At 42.6% G+C, this 26,369-nt stretch overlaps 2 protein-coding genes across 4 annotated transcripts; one reads left to right on the plus strand and one right to left on the minus strand.

Annotated features, from left to right (window-relative positions):
• Positions 1-1,416: 1,416 nt before the first annotated feature.
• On the minus strand, positions 1,417-12,631 carry LOC116368083 (TOG array regulator of axonemal microtubules protein 2-like). Of its 3 annotated transcripts, XR_004208479.1 has the most exons (11): positions 12,258-12,631; positions 9,124-9,251; positions 8,385-8,936; positions 7,739-8,000; positions 7,270-7,393; positions 6,966-7,071; positions 6,579-6,814; positions 5,504-5,662; positions 4,331-4,462; positions 2,582-2,705; positions 1,417-1,885 (listed from the first exon to the last, which is right to left on the minus strand). XR_004208479.1 is itself a non-coding variant. In XM_031819070.1 (10 exons), the coding sequence occupies exons 2-10, from the start codon at positions 9,202-9,204 to the stop codon at positions 1,867-1,869; spliced, it is 1,671 nt and encodes a 556-aa protein (XP_031674930.1). In that variant the 5' UTR covers positions 9,205-9,251; positions 12,258-12,631; the 3' UTR covers positions 1,417-1,866. The 3 variants fall into 3 exon arrangements, 2 of the variants coding, with proteins under 2 accessions (XP_031674930.1, XP_031674931.1); XM_031819070.1 differs by lacking the exon at positions 2,582-2,705; XM_031819071.1 differs by lacking the exons at positions 1,417-1,885; positions 2,582-2,705 and adding an exon at positions 2,893-3,531.
• Positions 12,632-15,728: 3,097 nt separating this feature from the next.
• Positions 15,729-26,062, plus strand: LOC116368084 (uncharacterized). Its single transcript, XM_031819072.1, has 8 exons — positions 15,729-17,666; positions 17,869-17,987; positions 18,120-18,165; positions 18,297-18,394; positions 18,537-19,021; positions 19,610-19,768; positions 25,737-25,923; positions 26,050-26,062. Exons 1-8 carry the CDS (start codon positions 17,541-17,543, stop codon positions 26,060-26,062), a joined length of 1,233 nt encoding a protein of 410 aa, XP_031674932.1. The 5' UTR covers positions 15,729-17,540.
• Positions 26,063-26,369: the final 307 nt, after the last annotated feature.

Consider the following 26,369-nt stretch of genomic DNA (forward strand, 5'->3'; position numbering starts at 1 on the left):
GGCACAGGTATGGAACAAAACATGCAAGGAGGAGGACTAAAATTAACTTAAAAATATCAAGGAAGTGGGATTCAAACATGTTAAATCATACAGAAATAGCATGCCAGAGGGACCATTTGAAACAAAATAGTAAAATAATTTCTTGTGGGAAGCATTACATATTTTTTTGTGTGAAATCATACAAATCTGCCATTTCAATGAAATACAGTACTGCATTCAAAAACCCATCTCGTAGAATTTGATTAGGGTTATTAGTCACAATTTGCAGGAGTAGAAAGGTTCATGTTCCCTTAAAGAGTTCAAGTATGCCCCATAACTTCCTCCAGTAGCCTCTAACATCAACCTAACTCCAAACTGCAGTAGTGAGTGAAACTCGTCTATAGTTGATGCCTGATAGTCGTGCTGGTTTGCAGCATATGCATTCTCCATCTTGTGTCAACATGCGCAAGACTGTAGAAAACCCACTCGTGTTTCTGTAAAACACGAGTAGCAGCAGAGAAAAAAAAGGATCAAATTTCAGTAAAATAAATAGGATCGATTGAGCATGTCACACCTGAAGAAAGGGGACTCTCACGATGGCCGTCTTCGGACACTCTGGCCAGCTGACATCCAAGCAGGTGAGTAACACTTAGAGAGGCACCTCTGACAGGTGCCGTTTGTCATGAAATTCTTAGCAGAACCTTTCAACTGGCCAGTGTTAAGAAGCTACGGTTTGCATTTGTTTACATCCTGATCCTCTTGTTTCCCTTTCCAGAGGATGTTGCTGTGGTCATCCCGGATGTCACCCCACACGTCACCAAGGATGTGACACTGGATGTTCCATGCAGAGCTAGGAAAGGGGCAGTCGAGCGATATTTTGAGGCTTTGGAGGGCAGTGTGCTGCTGCGCCTGCCACAAGGAAGAGGAGGAACAATATTAATTATTCATCAGACCTTCAGAAATGGGAGTGAACCATAGACCATTAAATTATTTGCATTATAATTGGACTCAATTCTGCTTTTCTTGTTTACTACTTAATTTCAGAATTTCTATAAACTTTCACTTTGTAAGTGTGGAGTAGGTTGTATAAATAAGTTGGAAACATTACAATTTTAATGCTTTGAATAATTTACTTTGTACATTAAAAAATATATGTATTATTTGACAACAAAAAAACAGAGGGCGCTCAACCAACGTTGAGTTGAGGTGCAACCAAAAATGTGATCATCATCATAGAAAAGGAAAAAGCGCAACTCTTGCTCACTATAAAAAAAATGCATTGTTTTATTCAGGCAAGGTTAAAAGATTAACGTTTCGGCCTAGTCTATGATGATATGCAAGTTGTGTTTGCCCAGTAAAAGGGTGACCCAGACTAACCCTGGTTCTTGAGGGTTGAAGACAGTGAAAAATGATCATTAAGTAAATGGGACTTTTCAATTCTTGAATAAAAATCTTTAATGAACATGAATTTAAATACAATTGACTTGAGGATCAGAGCAGGCAGGCTGACTGGCTAGCGCTGAAAGCCCTCTGCCTCTAACGCTGTGCGGTTCATCTCAACCAAGAGGTTGTGTGGGTTGTCTTTCTCTCTGTGGGTGTGAATCACTATGACCTCTCCCTCTGCCTGCCATTTGGCTGACCAGAAGCCTTCTGCTCTTTCTTGCTCACATCCTCTATCTAACACCTCTTCCACCTCCTCTTTCTGGCTGTGTTCGACTGAGGTCACTCGTTCTCTCTCCCTGGGTGTTGGATAGTTCCTCCTCCTCTGTGTCTTTGTGATGGTGGAGGGAGTTATCCTGTTCCGGCTCCCTCTAAGGGGGTATATCGTAATCTCTTTCGGTGTGTTGAGGGGTTCAGTGGTTTTGGAGGGAGTCTGAAGTTCGATCTCTAGCGATGAGTGTGGGGTCTGTCAAATCAAATCAAATGTATTTTTATAGCCCTTCGTACATCAGCTGATATCTCAAAGTGCTGTACAGAAACCCAGCCTAAAACCCCAAACAGCAAGCAATGCAGGTGTAGAAGCACGGTGGCTTGGAAAAACTCCCTAGAAAGGCCAAAACCTAGGAAGAAACCTAGAGAGGAACCAGGCTATGAGGGGTGGCCAGTCCTCTTCTGGCTGTGCCGGGTGGAGATTATAACAGAACATGGCCAAGATGTTCAAATGTTCATAAATGACCAGCATGGTCAAATAATAATAAACACAATAGTTGTCGGGGGTGAAGCAAGTCAGCACCTCAGGAGTAAATGTCAGTTGGCTTTTCATAGCCGATCATTAAGAGTATCTCTACCACTCCTGCTGTCTCTAGAGAGTTGAGGCATGGTCCTAGGGCTCAGGTCCTCCGAGAGAGAGAGAGAAAGAGAGAATTAGAGAGAGCATACTTAAATTCACACAGGACACCGGATAAGACAGGAGAGGTACTCCAGATATAACAAACTGACCCTAGCCCCCCGACACTTAAACTACTGCAGCATAAATACTGGAGGCTGAGACAGGAGGGGTCAGGAGACACTGTGGCCCCATCTGATGATACCCCCGGACAGGGCCAAACAGGAAGGATGTAACCCCACACCACTAGAGGGATATCTTCAACCACCAACTTACCATCCTGAGACAAGGCCGAGTATAGCCCACAAAGATCTCCGCCACGGCACAACTCAAAAGGGCACGCCAACCCAGACAGGAAGATCACGTCAGTGACTCAACCTACTCAAGTGACGCACCCCTCCTAAGGACGGCATGGAAGAGCACCAGTAAGAAAATTGATATACAACATCCCCACTAAAAATGTTTAAATGCTCAGGAATTTCTACAAAATATGCACAAATTTATATATAACATGGCTACAAACTATGAAACGAGCTCACGAAATGTAAAACGTCCACGTACTGTAATATACATCCACAATTTTTTTCGTTTTGGATGTTATGATGATATTCCCTGGAGGTCAGGGCCCACAGGGCAGGTGCCCTGCGTGCCCATTCGGTAATCTGGCCCTGATCGTCAAGTTAAACCACAGGTATTGTTGTTACACATCCTCAAACTGTCTTGGAGGATAAAACTGAGACTGTAGCCAGCTTCCATTTTACCTCATTTTATTGTCCAAAGAATGTTCCCATAGTACAGAAGTATTGGATGAAAATCCACAATGTTGGTGCCATACAGGAGCACTGACCAATCTGTCTCCAAAAGAGGACTGCTGGTTTTGAGGATGGTGTGGAGATCAGTGGTTGATGATCTGAGCACCCCCTGAGATGGTGAGTATGGTTTCAGTAGACCACTATTGAGCTGGTAGATCAGATAGGAGCTTCGAGGAAAGGTAATTTAGTGCTTTGAATGTGGTTCATATGGCCTTATAGTGGATTCAGAACTTGGACAAGGAGTCAATGCAGTTTAAAGATGCATTTACATGGGGGTTGGATGATAGTGTCAAATTTCTTAGAATGAGAGAAAATATTGGAGTTTGGGGGCTGGAGGGGATAATAGTCAAGTTGGGAAATGTGCAAATATTTACATACAAATATATAGTCAAGTTGGGGATGATTCAGATATTCCTGTTGAAAAAGAGAAAAGACAGAAAGATATAATCTTACAGTATTGTAACGTTCTGGGTGTAGTGGGTGAGAAGTCAGGCGCAGGAAGCAGAGAGTTCAGGGTAGTGCTAATTTAATGCACAAAACGGCGAACATAAGCCCATAGGCCCATAGGCGAACATAAGCCCATAGGCCCATAGGCGAACATAAGCCAACCCCACGAAAACACAGGGCGTACAACAAAACAACGCCCCAAACACGGGGACTTAAACTGTCCAGCAAAACCCACGAAATGGGAAACATGTAACCCACAGACGTGCACACAAGTTACACAAAACAATCCCGCACAAAGAGCAGGCGGGCCGGCTGGCTAATAAAGCCCAACTAATCAGCAAATACACAACAGGTGTAACCAATAAACAGACAAGGAGGGGGAGGAAAGAATCAGTGGCAGCTAGTAGGCCGGTGATGACGACCGCCGAGCGCCACCCGAACGGGAAGGGGAGCCACCTTCGGTAAGAGTTGTGACAAGTATATTAAATTCATCCCTTTGGGCCAAAACTGGTTGAATAAACTTTTCCACCTCATTTCAACAACAAGAAAATCTATGTGATGACGGTGAATCAACGCTGAAAACTCAATTGGATTTTTTCCACCCAACTTTTAACCAGCATTTTTGGTTGATTTCACATTTTGGTTGAGTTCCCAAATTTAAATCAAACTAGACATGGATCTGATTTCTGTGCCCAGTGGGATTGGATTTCTGTAATCATATCAGCTCATTTGTTACATTTCTTCTAATCATCCAGAGAGAATGTACCTTTCTTTGAGGTTAACCTTTGAGATGACCTCCCTCAAGGATTCTCTCTCTTTCCTCGGAGCGAATTTGTCCCACATTTTAGGAAAGTCGCCATTGGTGGCCATGTTGCTCAAGATATTGCGACCATGATGCCTGTGGACAAAAGATATGAATATCATCTTAAACGTGCAACATATCAAATCATTTCTGCTGTCTGTGATTAAAAACAGTACTCAATTGATGGCAACCTGAGAAAAAATAAGACATACATTAGGTAGAATTTGCAAGAGGGTCAGTTTGAGCAATGTACCGCATTACCTGATCTACAAATCATCTCAACAATATAACAACTGGGTTTTAACCGTTCGTTATTATGAAAATCTAAGCGAATCTGCACAGCACTTGGCTCAGACCGACCATTGTGATCAAGTAGGGTTGTCTTCATTAGGCACCAAACAGATGGAAGGAAACTGAATCAGGTACTGACTATTTGGACTCATTTACATTTGTAATTTTTACCCCAATTTCGTGGTATCCAATAGGTAGTTACAGTCTTTGCCCATCGCTGCAACTCCCGTAAAGACTCTGGAGATGCGAAGGTCGAGAGCCGTGCGTCCTCCGAAACACAACCCAGCCAAGCCGCACTGCTTCTTGACACAATGCCCGCTTAACCTGGAAGCACCAATGTGTCGGAGGAAACACCATACACCTGCCGACCGTGTCCGTGCATTGCACCCCGCCCACCACAGGAGGTCGCTAGTTGGCGATGGGAGAAGAACATCCCTCCCGGCCAAACATCCCGGCTAAGCTTTTGGCTTTTTAACTTTCAAACCCACATGGGTGCCTGGACTTGGATTGTCCTATGCCACGTAGCACTTATTTGTGTTTATAATTTTTCCTTTTTGTTTTCAATTACTATTCCCCTCCAAGAGAACCTGTGGTTGTTTTGGAATACCTAAAATCCGCAATTCAATCCATTACACCCTTTAGCATAGATGCTGTAGACAGACGACAATGTGGCTTTTAAAGTCAATTTCAATTTGTATTCGTGGTAAACGCTGCAGATGTTGACTCAAGACTAAATTACCTTTAAAAGCTGCATTGTCGGCGATCTAGTGCTATAGCGAGCCATGGTTGAATCCCGGCCTTAACTGTTATGTTGAAGCAAGCTACTTTACAGGAGGAACTTCCCACCTGACTTCCTGTGAAGGGTCCACAGCCAGTTTACTGACGGCAATCAAGAAACGGTCAGTGAGGTCTTTCTTCCCCGACAGGAGACGAGCCGTCCCCATGACCTCAGCCAGTCTCTCCAGGTGCTGAGCAGTGCAGCTCCTCACCGCAGCGTTACGGTGGCTGAGGAAGGAAAAACAGAGCACATCAGTTACATATCATAGAGATACATGAGTTAGGAGATGAATGATAATGGATTGTATTGATGACGTCTCATCGATGGATCAAAATGTTCGGTAAGACTTTATATTAAGGTCCCTTAATATACCATTTATAAACTGTTTGTAAAGAGTTACTTACCATTTATGAATCATTATTCCTACCTTTGTAAATGTCAATAAGAAATCTATAAATAGTTATTTACACATTTAAAAACGCTATTTTAAATGATTTGTTCATGAGGTGTTTGATCATAGTATGTTCACAATTTGTAAATGATTAATAATGTACTACTAATGTACTATAAACCAGTTATAAAGGAGTAACTGTCAAGGCATTTGTTAATGGTTGATTAATGGTTTGACTCACCATTTATATACATATTTATTAATGTATTTATAAATGTCACAAATGGTGTATTTATTAATGAGTGCATTTATGAATGTGAGTACATGTACTTACTAATACCTCAGTGCCTCACTAATAGCCCCTAATCTAAAGTGTTCACTATATATACTTTATAAATGTTTATAAATGACTTGTTACTCCCCAAACGCTAGCACACATCAGTAGACAGTACCTCTCCACCAATGGCTAAAAATAATCTAAATAACGCAATGGTAAAATAAGAAGTACACAACACAAGGGAGTATAAGACATAACAAAAAAATGTGATTCCATTCAAATGTGACGTCTAGCGTTGGGGTGAGTTGCTGCCGGAAGTGTTGTGGAATAACCTAGCATGCTGATGAAAAAGGCAGTTCATTAAAAACTAGCAGTATTTCAATCTTTTCAATTTTGAGGCTTGGATAATGGGATAATTTGTGGAAATCCGGATCTACCCCTTAGTGAGTGTTAATTGACCCCTCTCCCTCTTTACCTCAGCCCACCGACCAGCAGGGCATTCATGACACGGGTAGGGGTGCAGCTCTGCACCATGTGACCCAGGGCAGAGTTGGCGCCCTGCCAGATGAAGGCGTTGGCCTCGCTGGCTTTGTGCAGCAGCACGCGTGCCGTCCCCTCCACCTCACTGTCCATGGCCCTCTGGAGGTGGACGTACATGTCACCCAGTGTGGCCATGGCAGCACAGGACACTGCAGAGCGCAGGTTCTTCACCTGAATCATAATAACACACACAGGACCAGCTATTAATGTTGAGCAGAACAACCCACGAACATCAGAAACATGAAACAATAATTTGACTTGTTCTCCAAATGTAGCACATTTGTGCAGATGAATGAATAGGGCAGTGAATGAATACAGCTACCTCATTTATAATGGCAAGACAGATATCATGGAGTTTAGGCATCAGTATGTCCATGTGGTTCTGAGCCATCACACGGAGAAAGGTCAAGCCCTCGATCTTCTTCTCCCTGCAATTCAGTGAAAGAAACGTAAGCATTTTACACAACATTTTCCAAAAACATTAAAATGATGTTCATCAATTAGGACTCTGGTCATTTAATTTCAGAAGTTTCTATGCTCTGTAGCTCAAATCTACTTTTCCAAGGACACTACACTGTGCTTCCTTTAGCCTAGCTCCATTGGTCTCGTCTACAGTGAATGCTCACCAGTCATCAGAGGCAGAGTGGAGCAGCTTGAAGGTCTTAGTCAGGGCCTGCTCTGGGTTGGACAGGGGCTGCAATCTGGCCTGGTTCTTAATTTGACCCTTTGGCTCACTGGCTGCCATCTTGTCTATGGGTTGACAGCAGACATCTATCTCTCTATGAACTGTATGTATTTATTTATGTATTTACTAATTTCCATATCTGTTTGTAGCTTTTAACACTAGTTCATTATGATATCATTTTAAATTTAGCACATATATTTTTGGTGCTCTCCCTGCTCAGAAACATGGTCCAATTAACCTTGAGTAAAAGTTATCTCACTGTGAAACAGTCAAATCAAGTGTGGAAAAATGTCTTATCCCTGGGCTAAAGCCATTTGTGTCCCTTCCCTTCCTACTGTCTTTCTATCACTCTACCTAGCTTCATCTCCCTGTCTTATTTACATTTGTGTGAATACATGAGAGGGACTGACCTGAGCCGGTGGCAGCCTTTGGCAGGCTAAGGAACCTTATAGGCCGAGGCTGTTTGCTCCTGGGCTTGGTAGGAGGGGGAGCAGGCCTGGGTGGGCTGTCAAGCGACTTGACCGGGGTCCCGACATCCAAGTAGTCACGGAGCTCCGCAGGGTTGTTCATATCCACTGAGCTCAGGCTTCCCAGAGAGCTGGTTGCTATTTCCCCCGTGGACATGGCCGAGCCCAAACTTCTCCTGCCCATGGCCTTCACCTCATGTACCACCTTTGGTGTAGACCAGAAAACAATGCTCCCATCATAGAAATACATATAGAACTAGTATATACATAAACTAATACAGAGAGATCCTGTATTCTAGGATCTATTCTATCATGCTGTTTAAACCGATACCCCCTGTATTTAGCCTCGTTATTGTGTTACTTTAATTATTATTACTTTTTACTTTAGTTTATTTGGGAAATATTTTCTTAACTCTTCTTGAACTGCACTGTTGGTTTCACGGTAAGGTCTACACTTGTTGTGTTCGGCACATGTGATTGATTTGATTTTAAGACATGGAACCACTATCTGTTTTGGCAATTTATCAGTCCAAGTATAATTCTGAACTGCAAATTTTCACATTTACAATAAATTTGAAGTCCATCCTACCTTCCAGTCCTCCTCCTTCAGGTGAGCCTCGATGTCCCTCACCTCCTCCATCAGGTCAATGGGTCCGTTGTTGTCAGCACAGCCCTGGTCCGACTGGACTTTCAGGGCTTTGACTCCCCGCCTGCCCTTCTTCTTCTTGCCCCTCTTGGAGGGAGCTGCAGTGGGAGGGACGGGAACAGGCCACACGCTACTGCTGCTGAATGACTTATTTACCTGGATGGACTCCAGAGAGTGAGATCCGGGTCGAACTTGGGCTCCGTCCACCCCCACCACGTTCTTCAGTGGGGCCAGAGCTATGTGCTCAAGCCTTCGTGGCAAAGGCCTCGGTGGAGCTTTCGGCCGCGGAATGCACTGAATAGAGGGAACGAAGTGGTGCGCGAAGGTGCTGCCAACCCCGATGAGAGCAGTCCGGACATAATTCTCATGGATAGCACTTATCTTTCTTTGCTTTGCTTCCATGGCCTCTCTTTCAGCTCTCTGCATCTGCAGAAGTCTGGCATCACTGATGAAGCCACGATGGCCCTCTGCGATTGGGTAGCTCTCCTGATAGCCCTGGATCACAATGGTACAGTATGAAATGTATAACAGAAGTGAAGAAGGCAAAATAGTTTCTACAGTGTGTCATGAAAAACTTTTAAGCTAAAGATTTTATGGATGTACGCCTACTGTATGTCTATGAAACCACAAAATAAACAGTGATATTTTTGGAAAAACGTTTGAAAAAACTGATGAGCCTTACAAAACTTGAAAACTTGTCCTGGTCATCCTGTTGGTTTAAAGCCATGTTTTGCTTCCTCAGGTTTTCGATGACGCTCTTCATCTGTGAGTTCTCCTTCTGGAGTTTGTCAAACTCACTTGATTTTCTCCCTCGATAAGCCATTGATGATAAATATTAACACTCTCAAAATAAGAACTTAACCTATCTCTGTGAGAGATCTATCATGAAATGAAATTTTGCTTGTCAGATGGAACCAGCAATGATATCATGGCAAGGCTTCCGTTACATTGTGATGTCATAATGGGGTCTGTTGACAGTGCTGAGCACATCAGCACATGGGGAACATTCATGAAAGCTTTTTGATTCCCATTTAAATCATGAATGTGGTGAATTTGTAAATATATATATATATAAACTCAGCAAAAAAAACTTTTTTAGGACCCTGTCTTTCAAAGATAATTTGTAAAAATCCAAGCCACTTCACAGATCTTCATTGTAAAGGGTTTAAACACTGTTTCCCATGTTTCCCACGCACAATCCCTACATCAGTGCTCAGACTACCCGCAATAAGCTGGAGGCTGAACTGAGGGCTTGTAGGCCTGTTGTAAGGCAGGTCCTCATTAGACATCACCGGCAACAGCGTCGCCTATGGGAACAAACCCACCGTCGCTGGACCAGAAAGGACTGCCAAAAAGTGCTCTTCACTGACGAGTCGCGGTTTCGTCTCACCAGGGGTGATGGTCAGATTTACGTTTATCGTTGAAGGAATGAGCGTTACACCGATGCCTGTACTCTGGAGCGATATCGATTTGGATGCAGTGTGTCACAGCATCATCGGACTAAGCTTGTTGTCATTGCAGGCAGTCTCAACGCTGTGTATTACAGGGAAGACATCCTCCTCCCTCGTGTGGTACACTTCCTGCAGGCTCATCCTGACATGACCCTCCAGCATGACAATGCCACCAGCCATACTGCTCGTTCTGTGCATGATTTCCTGCAAGACAGGAATATCAGTGTTCTGCCATGGTCAGCGAAGAGCCCGGATCTCAATCCCATTGAGCACATCTGAGACCTGTTGGATCGGAGGGTGAGAGCTAGGGCCATTCCCCCCAGAAATGTCTGGGAACTTGCAGGTACCTAGGTGGAAGAGTGGGGTAACATGGTACAGCAAGAACTGGCAAATCTGGTGCAGTCCATGAGGAGGAGACGCACTGCAGTACTTAATGCAGTTGATGGCCACACCAGATACTGTTACTTTTGATTTTGACCATTGATTTTGATTATTCCATTTCTGTTAGTCAAATTTCTGTGGAACTGGTTCAGTTTATGTCTCAGTTGTTGAATCTTGTTATGTTCATACAAATATTTACACATGTTAAGTTTGCTGAAAATAAAAGCAATTGACAGTGAGAGGATATTTCTTTTTTTGCTGAGTTTATATATATATACACTGTATACAGTTGAAGTCGGAAGTTTACATACACCTTAGCCAAATACATTTAAACTCAGTTTTTCACAATTCCTGAAATTTAATCCTGGTAAAAATCCCCTGTTTTAGGTTAGTTAGGATCACCACTTTATTTTAAGAATGTGAAATGTCAGAATAATAGTAGAGAGATTGATTTATTTCAGCTTGTATTTCTTTCATCACATTCCCAGTGGGTCAGAAGTTTACATACACTCAATTAGTATTTGGTAGCATTGCCTTTAAATTGTTTAACTTGGGTCAAACGTTATGGGTAGCCTTCCAAAAGCTTCCCACAATAAGTTGTGTGAATTTTGGCCCATTCCTCCTGACAGAGTTGGTGTAACTGAGACAGGTTTGTAGGCCTTCTTGCTCGCACACGCCTTTTCAGTTCTGCCCACACATTTTCTATAGGATTGAGGTCAGGGCTTTGTGATGGCCACTCCAATACCTTGCCTTTGTTGTCCAAACTTTTTATGGCCGCAGGGGCCGTATTGAGTAGCTTGGATTAAAAGGTGCCCATTGCAAACGGCCAGCTCCTCAGTCTCAGTTCCTAATATATGCATATTATTATTAGTATTGGATAGAAAACACTCTAAAGTTTCCAAAACTGTCCAAATATTGTCTGTGAGTATAACAGAACTGATATTGCAGGCGAAACCCTGAGGAAAATCAAAACAGGAAGTGGCTTCTATTTTGAAAACTCCATGTTCCATAGGCTCCCCTTGCTCCATTTAAAGGGATATCAACCAGATTCCCTTTCCTATCGCTTCCTCAAGGTGTCAACAGTCTTCAGACATAGTTTCAGGCTTTTATTTTGAAAAATGAGCCAGACAGATAACATCGCGTCAAGTGGTCACATGAGTTTTGCTTGCGCAACAGAGTTTGGACAGCTATTGCTTTTCCTTCTCCTACTGTGAAATACATTTGCGGTTGATATATTATCGATTATATATTTTTAAAACAACCTGGGGATTGGTTATAAAAAACGTTTGACATGTTTCTGTGGACATTATGGAAACTATTTGGAATTTGTCTGCGTTGTGGTGACCGCTCTTTCCTGTGGATTTCTGAACATAATGCGCCAAACAAACGGAGGTATTTTGGATATAAAAATAATGTTATGGAACAAAAGGAACATTTGTTGTGTAACTGGGAGTCTGGTGAGTGAAAACATCCGAAGATCAAAAGGTAAACGATTCATTTAATTGCTTTTCTGATTTTCGTGACCGAGCTACTTGATGCTAAGTGTACTTAATGTTTTGTCGAGCGATCGATAAACTTACACAAACACTTGGATTGCTTTCGCTGCAAAGCATCATTTCAAAATCTGACATGACAGGTGGATTAACAAAAGGCTAAACTGTGTTTTCCTATATTGCACTTGTGATTTCATGAATATAAATATTTTTAATAATATTTATTGAATGTAGCGCTATGCTATACAGCGGTTGTTGATGACACTTATCCCGTTAACGGGATTGCAGCCATAACAAGTTAATCCCTTCTCTTAACATGTATGGCCCCAAAACATAATCAAGCAGCTGACCAATTACGCAAGACTTTAGTTCGAAGTTAACTGAGATTAATCAACAACTGGATACATTTCTTTATTTCTAAAGTGAAACTATCCTCCGCATTGGAGTATCTCTACAAGTACAAGTTTAACCAGTATTTCAGTTGTTTTTACCGTCCCATGAAGAAGTGTGGCAGGCCTGTGAGGGAGGATCCTACAGCCATGAGGAAACAGCCCTTAGCAATGAACCTGGGCCGGTGCAGCTTCGCCCCAAAATGGCTGACCACAGCCAGGAACAGCAGGTTACCTGCAAGAAACCACAACACTACAGTAGTCAGGAATAGCAAATTATAAACACTGTTATTTTTTTAACTAAAAATGACATATCAGTTTGGATACTAGGCTGCAACAACATAGCATCAAATACAACAATGTTAGGGGTTTGACAGTAGAGTCATGGACAAACGCCAGTCAATCAATTAATAGGAACAACTATAAAACTGGACAGTATTGAGAGCAGACTCTGATTGAACCACAAAAAAAATTGATCATACTGTAGTCTGTATCTGGTTTTTACTACATGAATTCTCAAGCAACTCAATGTTATTGTTGAAACCCATCTCAAAGCTGCTGTCTATGAGTCCGATGAGAGAGCAGGACAGGTCAAAGTGTCTCTCTGAGTGATGGCACTCTTCATGTAGGTCCCTGACAGAGCTTTGGTGAAGGAGGCGAACTACAGGGCCACGATGAACTGCTGACAAACACAAGAGAGAGAACATTAGTGTGTGTTTGTCCGTGTGTATGTGCATGCGTGGATGCGTGTGCAGACAGAGTACATGTGTAGCTGAGGTGGCCTGCAATAGTAAAAAGAACGGACACAAGTTTAAGTCTGCAAAGTTCTGCCGCTTTCTTTATTTTGAAGAATATTTTTTTTCTCTTGTTCAATTGTCTATTTTCTTGTTAGTACTTTGAAAATATTCACATCAAACAAGTGCACACTTTAAATTAAACAACATAAATGCACTTTACCTAAAGCAGAAATAAAAAATGTTCCACAAATAACCCTGTCTTAGTGTACGGTTTCACATGAAAACCACAATGTATTTCACATTCATACAATAGAAACACCTATATATGAAACCATAAATAACTGAATGTTTCTCTATATACCTCTACCTCTATAGAAAAGTGACAACAATACATTCAGCTTTAAGATAGTGGCACCTCCAGAAAATCGTCTCTCTCTCACTGTATGCACTAAAAGTCCACCAGACTGAGCGTGCTCGGCCAGTTTACCAGCTAGTGAGCACAATTTTACACAAAACAACCAATAACATGTAAAACCAACTCAGAAATCCCTAACAAATGGATTCTTGATAAAAAATCTCCTAGACAAAATCCAGTACAAGTCAGCTACTCAGTAAACATAGTCTTTGTGACTCGTAAATGTTTTTTTTTACCTCAGCTAGCATCAAGCTAACATACACTCTCACTCAATGTAAATCACCTTCTTCTCTCACTCAGTTCGACACAAAGCCAAAACAAAACCTTTCCTAACGTGATAATATCTTGACAAAGTTGTTAAATAGCATGTTATTACATATTGTGTATATATTTGAACGTTTGAAGTGCTGTTACATACCTGTCATAGTAAAAGAACTGACACAGTTTACCTCTGTAAAGTTCTGGTCCTTATTCTGCAGATGGTGAGCTCTTGACCAGAACTTAATGTTTCTCCTGCTACAACAGTGCAACAGCGCCATCTATTGGCCTGATGGACTGCTGACGCTAAAGTATGTAGAAAATCCCATTAAGATTCATTAAGACAAATACAGAAACAATTAGGGGGGATAAATAATAAATGGGTGTCTGTTTTTAGTGACTTTGTTTTCAACCCATTACACATGCACAATCATACATGTGCATTTAAAGCATTATTAAGATCCTTGAGTGTGGAACTGCAGGGCGTTTACGCAAAAAACACATGAATTTCACATGAACACGGGAAGTGTAGCAAAAACATGTTTTAATGTAATCTTATGTGAAGATAATGTGATAACATGTAAAGCAACATGTGATTACATTAAACTACACATGTGAAAATGTGATCACGTTGTGTTCCAAAATGTAATTTGTGCTCACATAAAATTTAAGTTGAAATCATGTGTTTTTTTTGTCAGGGCAGGAATATAAGATGCATTTTGATGTTACATGATCTTGAAAATGCAATGTTCTTTGAGGTTCTTCCATGTTCCTTTCCATGTATTTTCCATTTTACTTTCCCTCAGTCCTTTTCACTTTCCTTGTCAAAACAAGCTCTGTCCCCGTCAAGACTTATTGAGATTCTGATGGATTTTAAACCATTCAACAAATAGTTTTATAATGAAGAGTAGACCCAACTAAACACCCTGGATTCTTTACACACACATTGAAAGGCAAAAATGTCGAATTTGGACTCATCAGACCTAAGGACAGATTTCCACCCGTCTAAGGTCCATTGCTCATGTTTCTTGGTCCAAGCAAGTCTCTTCTTATTTTTGGTGTCCGTCCTTTAGTAGCGGTTTCAATGGAGCAATTTGACCATGAAAGTCTGATTCACGCAGTCTCCTCTGTGAACAGTGCATGTTGAGATGTGTGTGTTTCTTGAACTCTGTGAAGAATTTATTTGGGCTCCAATCTGAGGTGCAGTTCACTCTACTGAACTTATCCTCTGCAGCAAAAGTAACTCTGGGTCTTCCTCATGAGAGCCAGTTTCATCATTGCGCTTCATGGTTTTTGCGACTGCACTAGAAGAAACTTTCAAAGTTCTTAAAATGTTCCGTATTGACTGACCTTCATGTCTTTAGTAATGATGGGATGTTGTTTCTCTTTGCTTATTTGAGCTGTTCTTGGCATAAAATGGACGTGGTCTTTTACCAAATAGGGATATCTTCTGTAAACCATCCTTACCTTGTCACAACACAACCTGTTGGCTCAAACGCTTTAAGAAGGAATGAAATTCCACAAATTAACTTTTAAGAAGGTACACCTGTTAATTGAAAAACATTCCAGGTGACTACCTCATGAAAAGGTTGGAGAGAATGCCAAGAGTGTGCAAAGTGGTCAAGGAAAAGGATGGCTACTTCGAAGATTCTCAAATATAAAATATATTTTGATTTGTTTAACACTTTTTGCTTACTACATGATTCCAATTGTGCTATTTCATAGTTTTGATGTCTTCACTATTATTCTAAAATGTAAAAAATTGTAAAAATAAAGAAAAACCCTTAAATGAGTAGGTGTGTCCAGACTTTTGACTGGTACTGTATATATTGTGATATTGCAAATATGGTACAATCCAAGGGTGCAAAGCTTTTGGAGACTTACCCAGAAAGACTCACAGCTTTACTCGCTGCCAAAGGTGATTCTAACATGTATTGTGAATACTTATGTAAATTAGATATTTCTGTATTTCATTTTCAATACATTTGAGAAAAAATTACAACATATTTTCACTTTGTCATTATGGGGTATTGTCTGTAGCTGGGTGAGATGATAAAAAACTATAATTTAATCCATTTGGAATTCAGGCTGTAAGAAAACAAAATGAGGAATAAGTTAAGGGGTATGAACACTTTCTGAAGGCACTGTATATCTGCAAGAAAGTGATAAATGAGTGACTCTTTGAAAGGGGGTCATATATACATTGCCTTATTAAAAATAAAAATAAAGCTATCGTGCTATAATCGGCATAGTTTCTCAGACCAAATCTTCATTCTGGTTTAAACAAAGCAATCTGATCATGCTCCAGTAAAATACACGCTACAGGGAATAAAAAAAAAAGGCTTCTGCAAAGCACATATACATTGTCCAATCAACATCCACACATTGATTTCATTCTTCGGGTCTTTATTCAAACACAAACACACGTGGAATAAAATGATCTTTCAGTGTGTTGTTGCAGGATGTGCAATGTTCGAAAGTGTGTGAGAGATTAGCATTAATGTGTGTGTATGTGTGTGGGGTCAAGTTTGGACGGTCGTACATATGCAAATAGGCAAGATTGTACATTTCAGGTCCATGGACAGCAGCAATATAAGCATAGCGACATCTGTCATTCAGCACCACATGACAGTAGACAGCGGCCATCTCATGTGAAGTTGGCACTGGGGAAATCCCATGTAATGAGAAACGAGGCCTAGGAGGCAAAAAGACTGAAGGAGAAGAGTCCCACAAGAACTCTATGCTGAACTGTTCTGCCACATTCATTTCAAATGTTACATCTTTCGATTTGTAAATGATAGGGAATACATCTGCAAATAATTGAAACTGATTATTCAAACTACACTGTACAGCTTTTGTGTGTCTGTGCATCATAGGTACAACAGTAAGCAATTCCGTTCTCAAATGTCTGTTTATTGTGAGAAACAAAAGGAAAAACACCTGTTAGACCATTACAATGCGGACTGTCATGCATTTTTACTATTACCAACAAGACAACGAAGTGATACGTGTCATGGAGACTAAAAACGGATACTTCCCAAACACCAAAAGTTCCTACGCTGAGCGATATTGTTTACTACACTATTATTCATACAATCCAAGTCATACGTTTATTGTCATTCATACTCTTATTTTTAACCGAATATCTTTTCAAAAGTGTCCATTCTGTCAATTCAGAGCATGGAAAAATATTGGAATAATGTGCTTAAGGGGACTGACACTCGTGCCGCACAACAGGATAACACAACAACCACATTTTCAATTGACAATCATTGCTTTAAATGGATGTGGTCGATAGATTTGTATAGGTGTAGCAGTGTGATGTTGTTCCCCTATATTATGCACCAAATTGCACACAGGGACCAATTCAAATCGGCCAGGTCAAGAGGGGATGTTAATAATTTGATAATAATACTAATAATTCAGTCTATTTTTTAAAAATTTAATTACAGCTGCATAGCTAAAGTGTACAAACACTTTGTTACAATGTGGATAATATAAAGATATTGTATAGGCATATATAAACAATGTATTTAACTTGGAAACCAAGGTTGGATTAGTTGGTCTAAGCAACATGCACCTGGATAATCGGGTCATGAATCTGGACGGGCTCCTACATCCTCATATACACATTATGACAAAATAAAGAGTTTAATGTTTCACGAAATAAAGACATAGAAGCATACCCAATTATACAGGTTCTACACATTCCATTTCTCCATGGCAATAGAATGTAAACATTCTATTTTGCGCCAAACATCCCTACAACTCAATTCTAAGTGCAGCATATTGGAGGACTCCAGCCATTGATCATTCGCGACTTTAAGTCATTCCTGTTATCTCTAGAGCATCTCGTATATCTATAGCGCTGCATTTCTTCCCCATCTTACCATGGATAGGGTTTGGTGCATTCCGGAGTTCACTTATGGTCCCACAAAGGTAATCTTAGGAGAAATTAATTTTAGCATACCGTAAATGCCTGTGCATAATGTGCATAACAAAGCATCATTATTTTCATTATCTTCAAAGGATTTCTGTAGAAGCAGCCTTTATTTCCAGACTCTGCAGGCCTGCTGGGAGGAAACATATTACAATAAACAGGTAAGATTCATCCCACAAAAACATAAACAACAGAAAAAGAGTTGTATTTCAAGACAGTTTAGAGAAGGTGGTCATAAGAGTTCTTAATAATCACTTGCAAATTGTGAGGCATGAGCAGTTGTGAAATGTTGCGAGAGGCCCTTCTGAAAGCACATGATATGGTATTTCGTGGCACGGTCTCACACCTTACCTCATCTTGCAGAAGAAGCTCATGGTCCACTATCTGCTGCTCCAGAGTCAAGGCCAGGTCCCTCCCCATGTCACCACGGAGCACATGAGCAACTGGCTGGTGTCTCAGGGCAAAAAATCTCTTAGGGAGAGGTGAGTACAACGTCAGCACTCACATTCACTGCCATTCCCTGCCACCAGCAGCACTCCAGGAGATGTGGGTAAAATAAACAACAGAAAAATCAGAAGCCAGGAAAGTTGAATTGCTGTGTGTTTTATTTGAAGGGTGTGGAAGGAAACCCTGGAGGAAGGAAGCGACCTCGCTCGGCTGGTAAGAGAATGAGAGTTAGAGACAAACTACAAGTTAGTGAGCTCTTTACTAGCCTTTCAACAACGAGTTAGCACAGCATAATAGATCTGTTGTGAAATTACACCAATGGGACTTCCTGTTTCATACTGCAGGCCTGGGAAGTAAACACTTGCCTAAAAATGATGAACATAGAGCACGAGGCTTTCTGCAAGCTCCGCCGCTCCATGCACCCCACCTCCCCAGCTGACATGTGAGTTCCATGTACTGCCCTGCATATGACTTGATCCATTTATCTACACATCTGGAACTACGCAGAAACAGACTAAGACAGTGTTCTAAGTGAGTACATTGCACATCGTTTACCTTTGTTTTCTCCTTATCGTTGATTTCAGCGATCCGAAGGTCCACAGCATCGTGGAGAGAGCTGTGAGGAGCATTCTGGGGGAGCAGTCCAAAGAGCCCAGTAGCAACCTGCTCAGCCCATCTCAGGTGGTGGTGGAGGTGGTGCCCAGGCTCCTCCTGGCCCTGTGGCTTCAGCCAGAGGAAGGCCATTCAGAGCACCCAATCCTAATAGGTGGGATGGCCGTGGGCATGGTGGCGGCCGTAGTGGAGAAGCTCTCCTGCATGTTAAAGGACCCTTCCCCTCACATCCCTTTCTCCCGGGCTGCTGCGTTTGACTCTGTGTGGTCGATCCTCGGGAGAATCAGTCAGTCCTTCTCCACCGATGACCTGCAGAGCCCTTTTTATACGAGCTCTGTTTGTGCCTTTGTGGCGGACGAGGTGCAGAGCTGCTTCCAGCCTCCTGCAGCCCCCCTACCAGTCCCCACTGTCCTCGCGGTGGCCGCTTCCACTACACTACCAGCTGACATCCAAGCAGGTGAGTAGCACTGATAGAGAGCACTCTGACAGATGCCTGTTCTGATGACATCTTGGTTCCTTGTAGTAGTAGAGCTCATCAGGATTGTTGTTGTCACCCATAACACAGACCCGGCTTCTTCCCACCTCGAGGTTGTAGACATCACCCCTAACACAGAGGCATATCAGGCTTCTTTCCACCTGGAGGTTGTGGACATCACCCGTAAGACAGAGGCAGACCCGGCATCTTCCCACCTGGAGGTTGAGGACATCACCACTAACACAGAGGCAGACCCAGCATATTCCCACCTGGAGGTTGAGGACATCACCCCTAACACAGAGGCAGACCCGGCATCTTCCCACCTGGAGGTTGAGGACATCACCACTAACACAGAGGCAGACCCAGCATCTTCCCACCTGGAGGTTGAGGACATCACCACTAACACAGAGGCAGATCAGGCTTCTTCCCACCTGGAGGTTGTGGACATCACCTGTAAAACAGAGGCAGACCCGGCATCTTCCCACCTGGAGGTTGTGGACATCACCCGTAAGACAGAGGCAGATCCGGCTTCTTCGCACCTGAATGTTGTGGACATCGCCTCTAATACAGAGGCAGACCCGGCTTCTTCCCACCTGAATGTTGTGGACATAACCCCTAATACAGAGGCAGAGCCCATCTCTTCCCTCTTGGAGGTTGTGGACGTCACACCTGAAGAAAGGACTCTCACAATGGCCGTCTCCGCCACTCTGCCAGCTGACATCCAAGCAGGTGAGTAAACACTTAGAGAGCACTCTGACAGGTGCCGTTTGTCATGACATCTTAGTAGAACCTTTCAACTGGTCAGTGTTTAGAAGCTATGGATTGCATTTGTTTTCAATCTGTTCCCCTTTTTTCCCTTTTCAGAGGATGTTGCTGTGGTCACCCCACACGTCACCAAGGACGTGACACTGGATGTTCCATGCAGAGCTAGGAAAGGGGCAGTCCGGCGATTATTTTGCAGGCTTTGGAGGGCAGTGTGCTGCTGCGCCTGCCACAAGGAAGAGGAGGAACAATATTAATTATTCATCAGACCTTCAGAAATGGGATTGAACCATAGACCATTAAATTATTAAATTATAATTGGACTCAATTCTGCTTTTCTTCTGTTTACTACTTCATTTCAGAAAATGTCTATAAACTGTCACTTTGCAAGTGTGGAGTAGGTTGTGTAAATAAGTGGAAAACATCCCAATTTAATGCTTTTAATAATTAACTTGTACATTTAAAAACAAAGGTATTATTTGACAACAAAAAAAACAGAGGGCACTCAACCAACGTTGAGTTGAGGTGCAACCAAAAATTTGAATCATCATAGAAAAGGAAAAAGCCCAACTCCTGCTCACTATAAAAAAAAGCATTGTTTTATTCAAGCAAGGTTAAAAGATTAACGTTTCGGCCCTGTCTATGATGATATACAAGTTGTGTTTGCCCAGTAAAAGGGTGACCCAGACTAACCCTGGTTCTTGAGGGTTGAAGACAGTGAAAAATGATCATTAAGTATCACAACACTGCTGCTCATTCATATTCAAACGCACTTCAGAGTACGGACACAAACATGGATGCCCCCCACACACAATGAACTTACCTGTACATATCAGAATCATACATTTGGCAGACACCTCTTCCAGCACATGTATTGATCCCCCACCTCAAACATGTTGAGTCAATTCCAGATGCTGGAATGCAGGTGCAGTAGGGCCAAGTATGTCAGGATGTGATACCATGTGTAGCCCATATCCTGTGTTTGTGTTGATGTTTTTTTTTATTAAACTTTTATTTAAACAGGGTTTAAGAGTCACACTGAGATTAAACATTTATTTTACAAGAGTACCCTGTAAAAGTTGAAGTCATATTGAACAACTACCAGAGAGAACCTTCTCTACATAGGAATTGCATACCATATATTTTCCATACATCAAAATAATACTTTATTGTCAGTCAGCAATTACTAACTCAGATAAGGCCTCAACAAGGCCCCAGTTAATGGTTGAAAATAACTTATGCCTTTCAAGCATTGATCAATGACACTCTTAGGGATTTGTTGGATCGGTTCGTCTTTGTTTACCTCGACGACATCCTGATCTTCTCCAAAAACCCTTCCCGGAACACATACGGCCCTGTCCCACCTCACTCAAGCAGGTTTTTGCAGGAATCCCGAGACTGACAGGGCATTCATAGAGCTCAAGGGACGTTTCACCTCCGGACCCATCCTCATTCATCCTGATCCTACTCGTCCCTTTGTGGTAGAGGTGGACGCCTCGGACACCGGAGCGGTACTTTCACAGTGGAAAGAGGAGGACAAGGAACTGCACCCATGCTCCTTTCTCTCTAAACGGTTCTCGCCAGCGGAATGCAACTACAATATAGGTAACCGGGAGCTCTTGGCAGTTAAGTGGGCCCTTGAGGGGTGGAGACACTGGTTGGAACCACTGCTTCAACTTCTGGTCTCTTCTCTGCACCTGGGTCCAACCTTACCACGTCACAGTTATCAAATCAAATTTATTTATATAGCCCTTCGTACATCAGCTGATATCTCAAAGTGCTGTACAGAAACCCAGCCTAAAACCCCAAACAGCAAGCAATGCAGGTGTAGAAGCACGGTGGCTAGGAAAAACTCCCTAGAAAGGCCAATACCTAGGAAGAAACCAGGCTATGTGGGGTGGCCAGTCCTCTTCTGGCTGTGCCGGGTGGAGATTATAACAGAACATGGCCAAGATGTTCAAATGTTCATAAATGACCAGCATGGTCGAATAATAATAAGGCAGAACAGTTGAAACTGGAGCAGCAGCACAGTCAGGTGGAAGTTGAAACTGGAGCAGCAGCATGGCCAGGTGGACTGGGGACAGCAAGGAGTCATCATGTCAGGTAGTCCTGGGGCATGGTCCTAGGGCTCAGGTCCTCCGAGAGAGAGAAAGAAAGAGAGAAGGAGAGAATTAGAGAACGCACACTTAGATTCACACAGGACACCGAATAGGACAGGAGAAGTACTCCAGATATAAAAAAACTGACCCCAGCCCCCCGACACATAAACTACTGCAGCATAAATACTGGAGGCTGAGACAGGAGGGGTCAGGAGACACTGTGGCCCCATCCGAGGACACCCCCGGACAGGGCCAAACAGGAAGGATATAACCCCACCCACTTTGCCAAAGCACAGACCCCACACCACTAGAGGGATATCTTCAACCACCAACTTACCATCCTGAGACAAGGTTGAGTATAGCCCACAAAGATCTCCGCCACGGCACAACCCAAGGGGGGGGGCGCCAACCCAGACAGGATGACCACAACAGTGAATCAACCCACTCAGGTGACGCACCCCCTCCAGGGACGGCATGAGAGAGCCCCAGCAAGCCAGTGACTCAGCCCCTGTAATAGGGTTAGAGGCAGAGAATCCCAGTGGAAAGAGGGGAACCAGCCAGGCAGAGACAGCAAGGGCGGTTCGTTGCTCCAGAGCCTTTCCGTTCACCTTCCCACTCCTGGGCCAGACTACACTCAATCATATGACCCACTGAAGAGATGAGTCTTCAGTAAAGACTTAAAGGTTGAGACCGAGTTTGCGTCTCTGACATGGGTAGGCAGACCGTTCCATAAAAATGGAGCTCTATAGGAGAAAGCCCTGCCTCCAGCTGTTTGCTTAGAAATTCTAGGGACAATTAGGAGGCCTGCGTCTTGTGACCGTAGCGTACGTGTAGGTATGTACGGCAGGACCAAATCAGAGAGATCGGTAGGAGCAAGCCCATGTAATGCTTTGTAGGTTAGCAGTAAAACCTTGAAATCAGCCCTTGCTTTGACAGGAAGCCAGTGTAGAGAGGCTAGCACTGGAGTAATATGATCTAGTCAGGATTCTAGCAGCCGTATTTAGCACTAACTGAAGCTTATTTAGTGCTTTATCCGGGTAGCCAGAAAATAGAGCATTGCAGTAGTCTAACCTAGAAGTGACAAAAGCATGGATGAATTTTTCTGCATCATTTTTGGACAGAAGGTTTCTGATTTTTGCAATGTTACGTAGATGGAAAAAAGCTGTCCTTGAAATGGTCTTGATATGTTCCTCAAAAGAGAGATCAGGGTCCAGAGTAATGCCGAGGTCCTTCACAGTTTTATTTGAGACGACTGTACAACCATTAAGATTAATTGTCAGATTCAACAGAAGATCTCTTTGTTTCTTGGGACCTAGAACAAGCATCTCTGTTTTGTCCGAGTTTAAAAGTAGAAAGTTTGCAGCCATCCACTTCCTTATGTCTGAAACACATGCTTCTAGCAAGGGCAATTTTGGGGCTTCAACATGTTTCATTGAAATGTACAGCTTTGTGTCATCCGCATAGCAGTGAAAGTTAACATTATGTTTTCGAATAACATCCCCAAGAGGTCAAATATATAGTGAAAACAATAGTGGTCCTAAAACGGAACCTTGAGGAACACCGAAATTTACAGTTGATTTGTCAGAGGACAAACCATTCACAGAGACAAATTGATATCTTTCTGACAGATAAGATCTAAACCAGGCCAGAACTTGTCCGTGTAGACCAATTTGGGTTTCCAATCTCTCCAAAAGAATGTGGTGATCGATGGTATCAAAAGCAGCACTAAGGTCTAGGAGCACGAGGACAGATGCAGAGCCTCGGTCCGATGCCATTAAAATGTAATTTACCACCTTCACAAGTGCCATCTCAGTGCTATGATGGGGTCTAAAACCAGACTGAAGCATTTTGTATACATTGTTTGTCTTCAGGAAGGCAGTAAGTTGCTGCGCAACAGCCTTTTCCCCAAAAATTGAGAGGAATGGAAGATTCGATATAGGCTGATAGTTTTATATTTTCTGGGTCAAGGTTTGGCTTTTTCAAGAGAGGCTTTATTACTGCCACTTTTAGTGAGTTTGGTACACATCCGGTTGACAGAGAGCCGTTTATTATGTTCAACATAGGAGGGCCAAGCACAGGAAGCAGCTCTTTCAGTAGTTTAGTTGGAATAGGGTCCAGTATGCAGCTTGAAGGTTTATAGGCCATGATTATTTTCATCATTGTGTCAAGAGATATATTACTTAAACACTTGAGCGTCTCTCTTGATCCTAGGTCCTGGGAGAGTTGTGCAGACTCAGGACAACTGAGCTTTGAAGGAATACGCAGATTTAAAGAGGAGTCCGTAATTTGCTTTCTAAGGAATTTCGGATTGTTCTTATTTTCCTCAATCAAGTTAGAAAAATAGGATGATCGAGCAGCAGTAAGGGCTCTTCGGTACTGCACGGTACCGTCCTTCCAAGCTAGTTGGAAGACTTCCAGTTTGGTGTGGCGCCATTTCCGTTCCAATTTTCTGGAAGCTTGCTTTAGAGCTCGGGTATTTTCTGTGTACCAGGGAGCTAGTTTCTTATGAGAAATGTTTTTAGTTTTTAGAGGTGCAACTGCATCTAGGGTATTGCGCAAGGTTAAATTGAGTTCCTCAGTTAGGTGGTTATCTGATTTATTTCCTCTGGCGTCCTTGGGTAGACAGAGGGAATCTGGAAGGACATCAAGGAATCTTTGTGTTGTCTGTGAATTTATAGCACGACTTTTGATGTTCCTTGGTTGGGGTCTGAGAAGATTATTTGTTGCAATTGCAAACGTAATAAAATGGTGGTCCGATAGTCCAGGATTATGAGGAAAAACATTAAGATCCACAACATTTATTCCATGGGACAAAACTAGGTCCAGCGTATGACTGTGACAGTGAGTGGGTCCAGAGACATGTTGGACAAAACCCACTGAGTCGATGATGGCTCCGAAAGCTTTTTGGAGTGGGTCTGTGGACTTTTCCATTTGAATATTAAAGTCAAAGATTAGAATATTATCTGCTATAACTACAAGGCCCGATAGGAATTCAGGGAACTAATTGAGGAACGCTGTATATGGCCCAGGAGGCCTGTAAACAGTAGCTATAAAAAGTGATTGAGTAGGCTGCATAGATTTCATGACTAGAAGCTCAAAAGACGAAAATGTCTTTTTTTTTTTGTAAATTGAAATTTGCTATCGTAAATGTTAGCAACACCGTTGCCTTTGCGGGATACACGGGGGATATGGTCACTAGTGTAGCCAGGAGGTGAGGCCTCATTTAACACAGTAAATTCATCAGGCTTAAGCCATGTTTCAGTCAGGCCAATCACATCAAGATTATGATCAGTAATTAGTTCATTGACTATAATTGCCTTTGAAGTAAGGGATCTAACATTAAGTAGCCCTATTTTGAGATGTGAGGTATCATGATCTCTTTCAATAATGACAGGAATGGAGGTGGTCTTTATCCTAGTGAGATTGCTAAGGCGAACACCGCCATGTTTAGTTTTGCCCAACCTAGGTCGAGGCACAGACACGGTCTCAATGGTGATAGCTGAGCTGACTACACTGACTGTGCTAGTGGCAGACTCCACTATGCTGGCAGGCTGGCTAACAGCCTGCTGCCTGGCCTGCACCCTATTTCATTGTGGAGCTAGAGGAGTTAGAGCCCTGTCTATGTTGGTAGATAAGATGAGAGCACCCCTCCAGCTAGGATGGAGTCCGTCACTCCTCAGCAGGTCAGGCTTGGTCCTGTTTGTGGGTGAGTCCCAGAAAGAGGGCCAATTTTTCCTTATAATCCTGGACTATCGGACCACCATCCCCTTTCCACAGTGGTGCCACCATGGGGATGATGGGAGGTGGTTGTGGATGATTGTTTCCATTCTTCACAGGGACACTGGCTGTGAGGAGGATCCCCTCCCTGTGTGCAGGTACGCTGGACATTGGGAAGATTCCCTTCCTCTGCGCAGTGACACTGGCCATGAGGAGGATCAACTCCTTTTGTTCAGGGATGAGGCCTGATGCTCGGAGGATCTCCTTCCTCTGTACAGCAACATCAGCTGCTGTGATGAACTGCAGGTATAAAATAGAGCATATAGTCATTCCCTATATAAAAAAAATCAGCCACTTGGAATCTATAGCATCATTGACACATAGTACACTGTGTATTAAACATTAAGAACACCTTCTCTTTCTGTGACACAGACTAATCAGGTGAAAGCTATAATCCCTTATTGATGTTAATTGTTAAATCTTCTTCTCAGTGTAGATGAAGGGGAGGAGACAGGTTAAAGATGGACTTTTAGACAATTGAGACATGGATTGTGTATGTGTGTCATTCAGAGGGTGAATGGGCAAGACCAAACATTTAAGTCCCTTTGAACAGAGTATGGTAGTAGGTGCCAGAAGCTGTTGGGTTTTTCAGCTCAATAGTTTTCCCTGAGTATCAACAATGGTCCACCACCAAGGGTGGGACATCAATAGGAAGGTGTTCTTAATGTTTTGTTCACTCAGTGTAGATAATT

This window comes from Oncorhynchus kisutch, unplaced genomic scaffold (genome assembly GCF_002021735.2).
Source record: "Oncorhynchus kisutch isolate 150728-3 unplaced genomic scaffold, Okis_V2 scaffold1822, whole genome shotgun sequence".
NCBI lineage: Eukaryota > Metazoa > Chordata > Actinopteri > Salmoniformes > Salmonidae > Oncorhynchus > Oncorhynchus kisutch.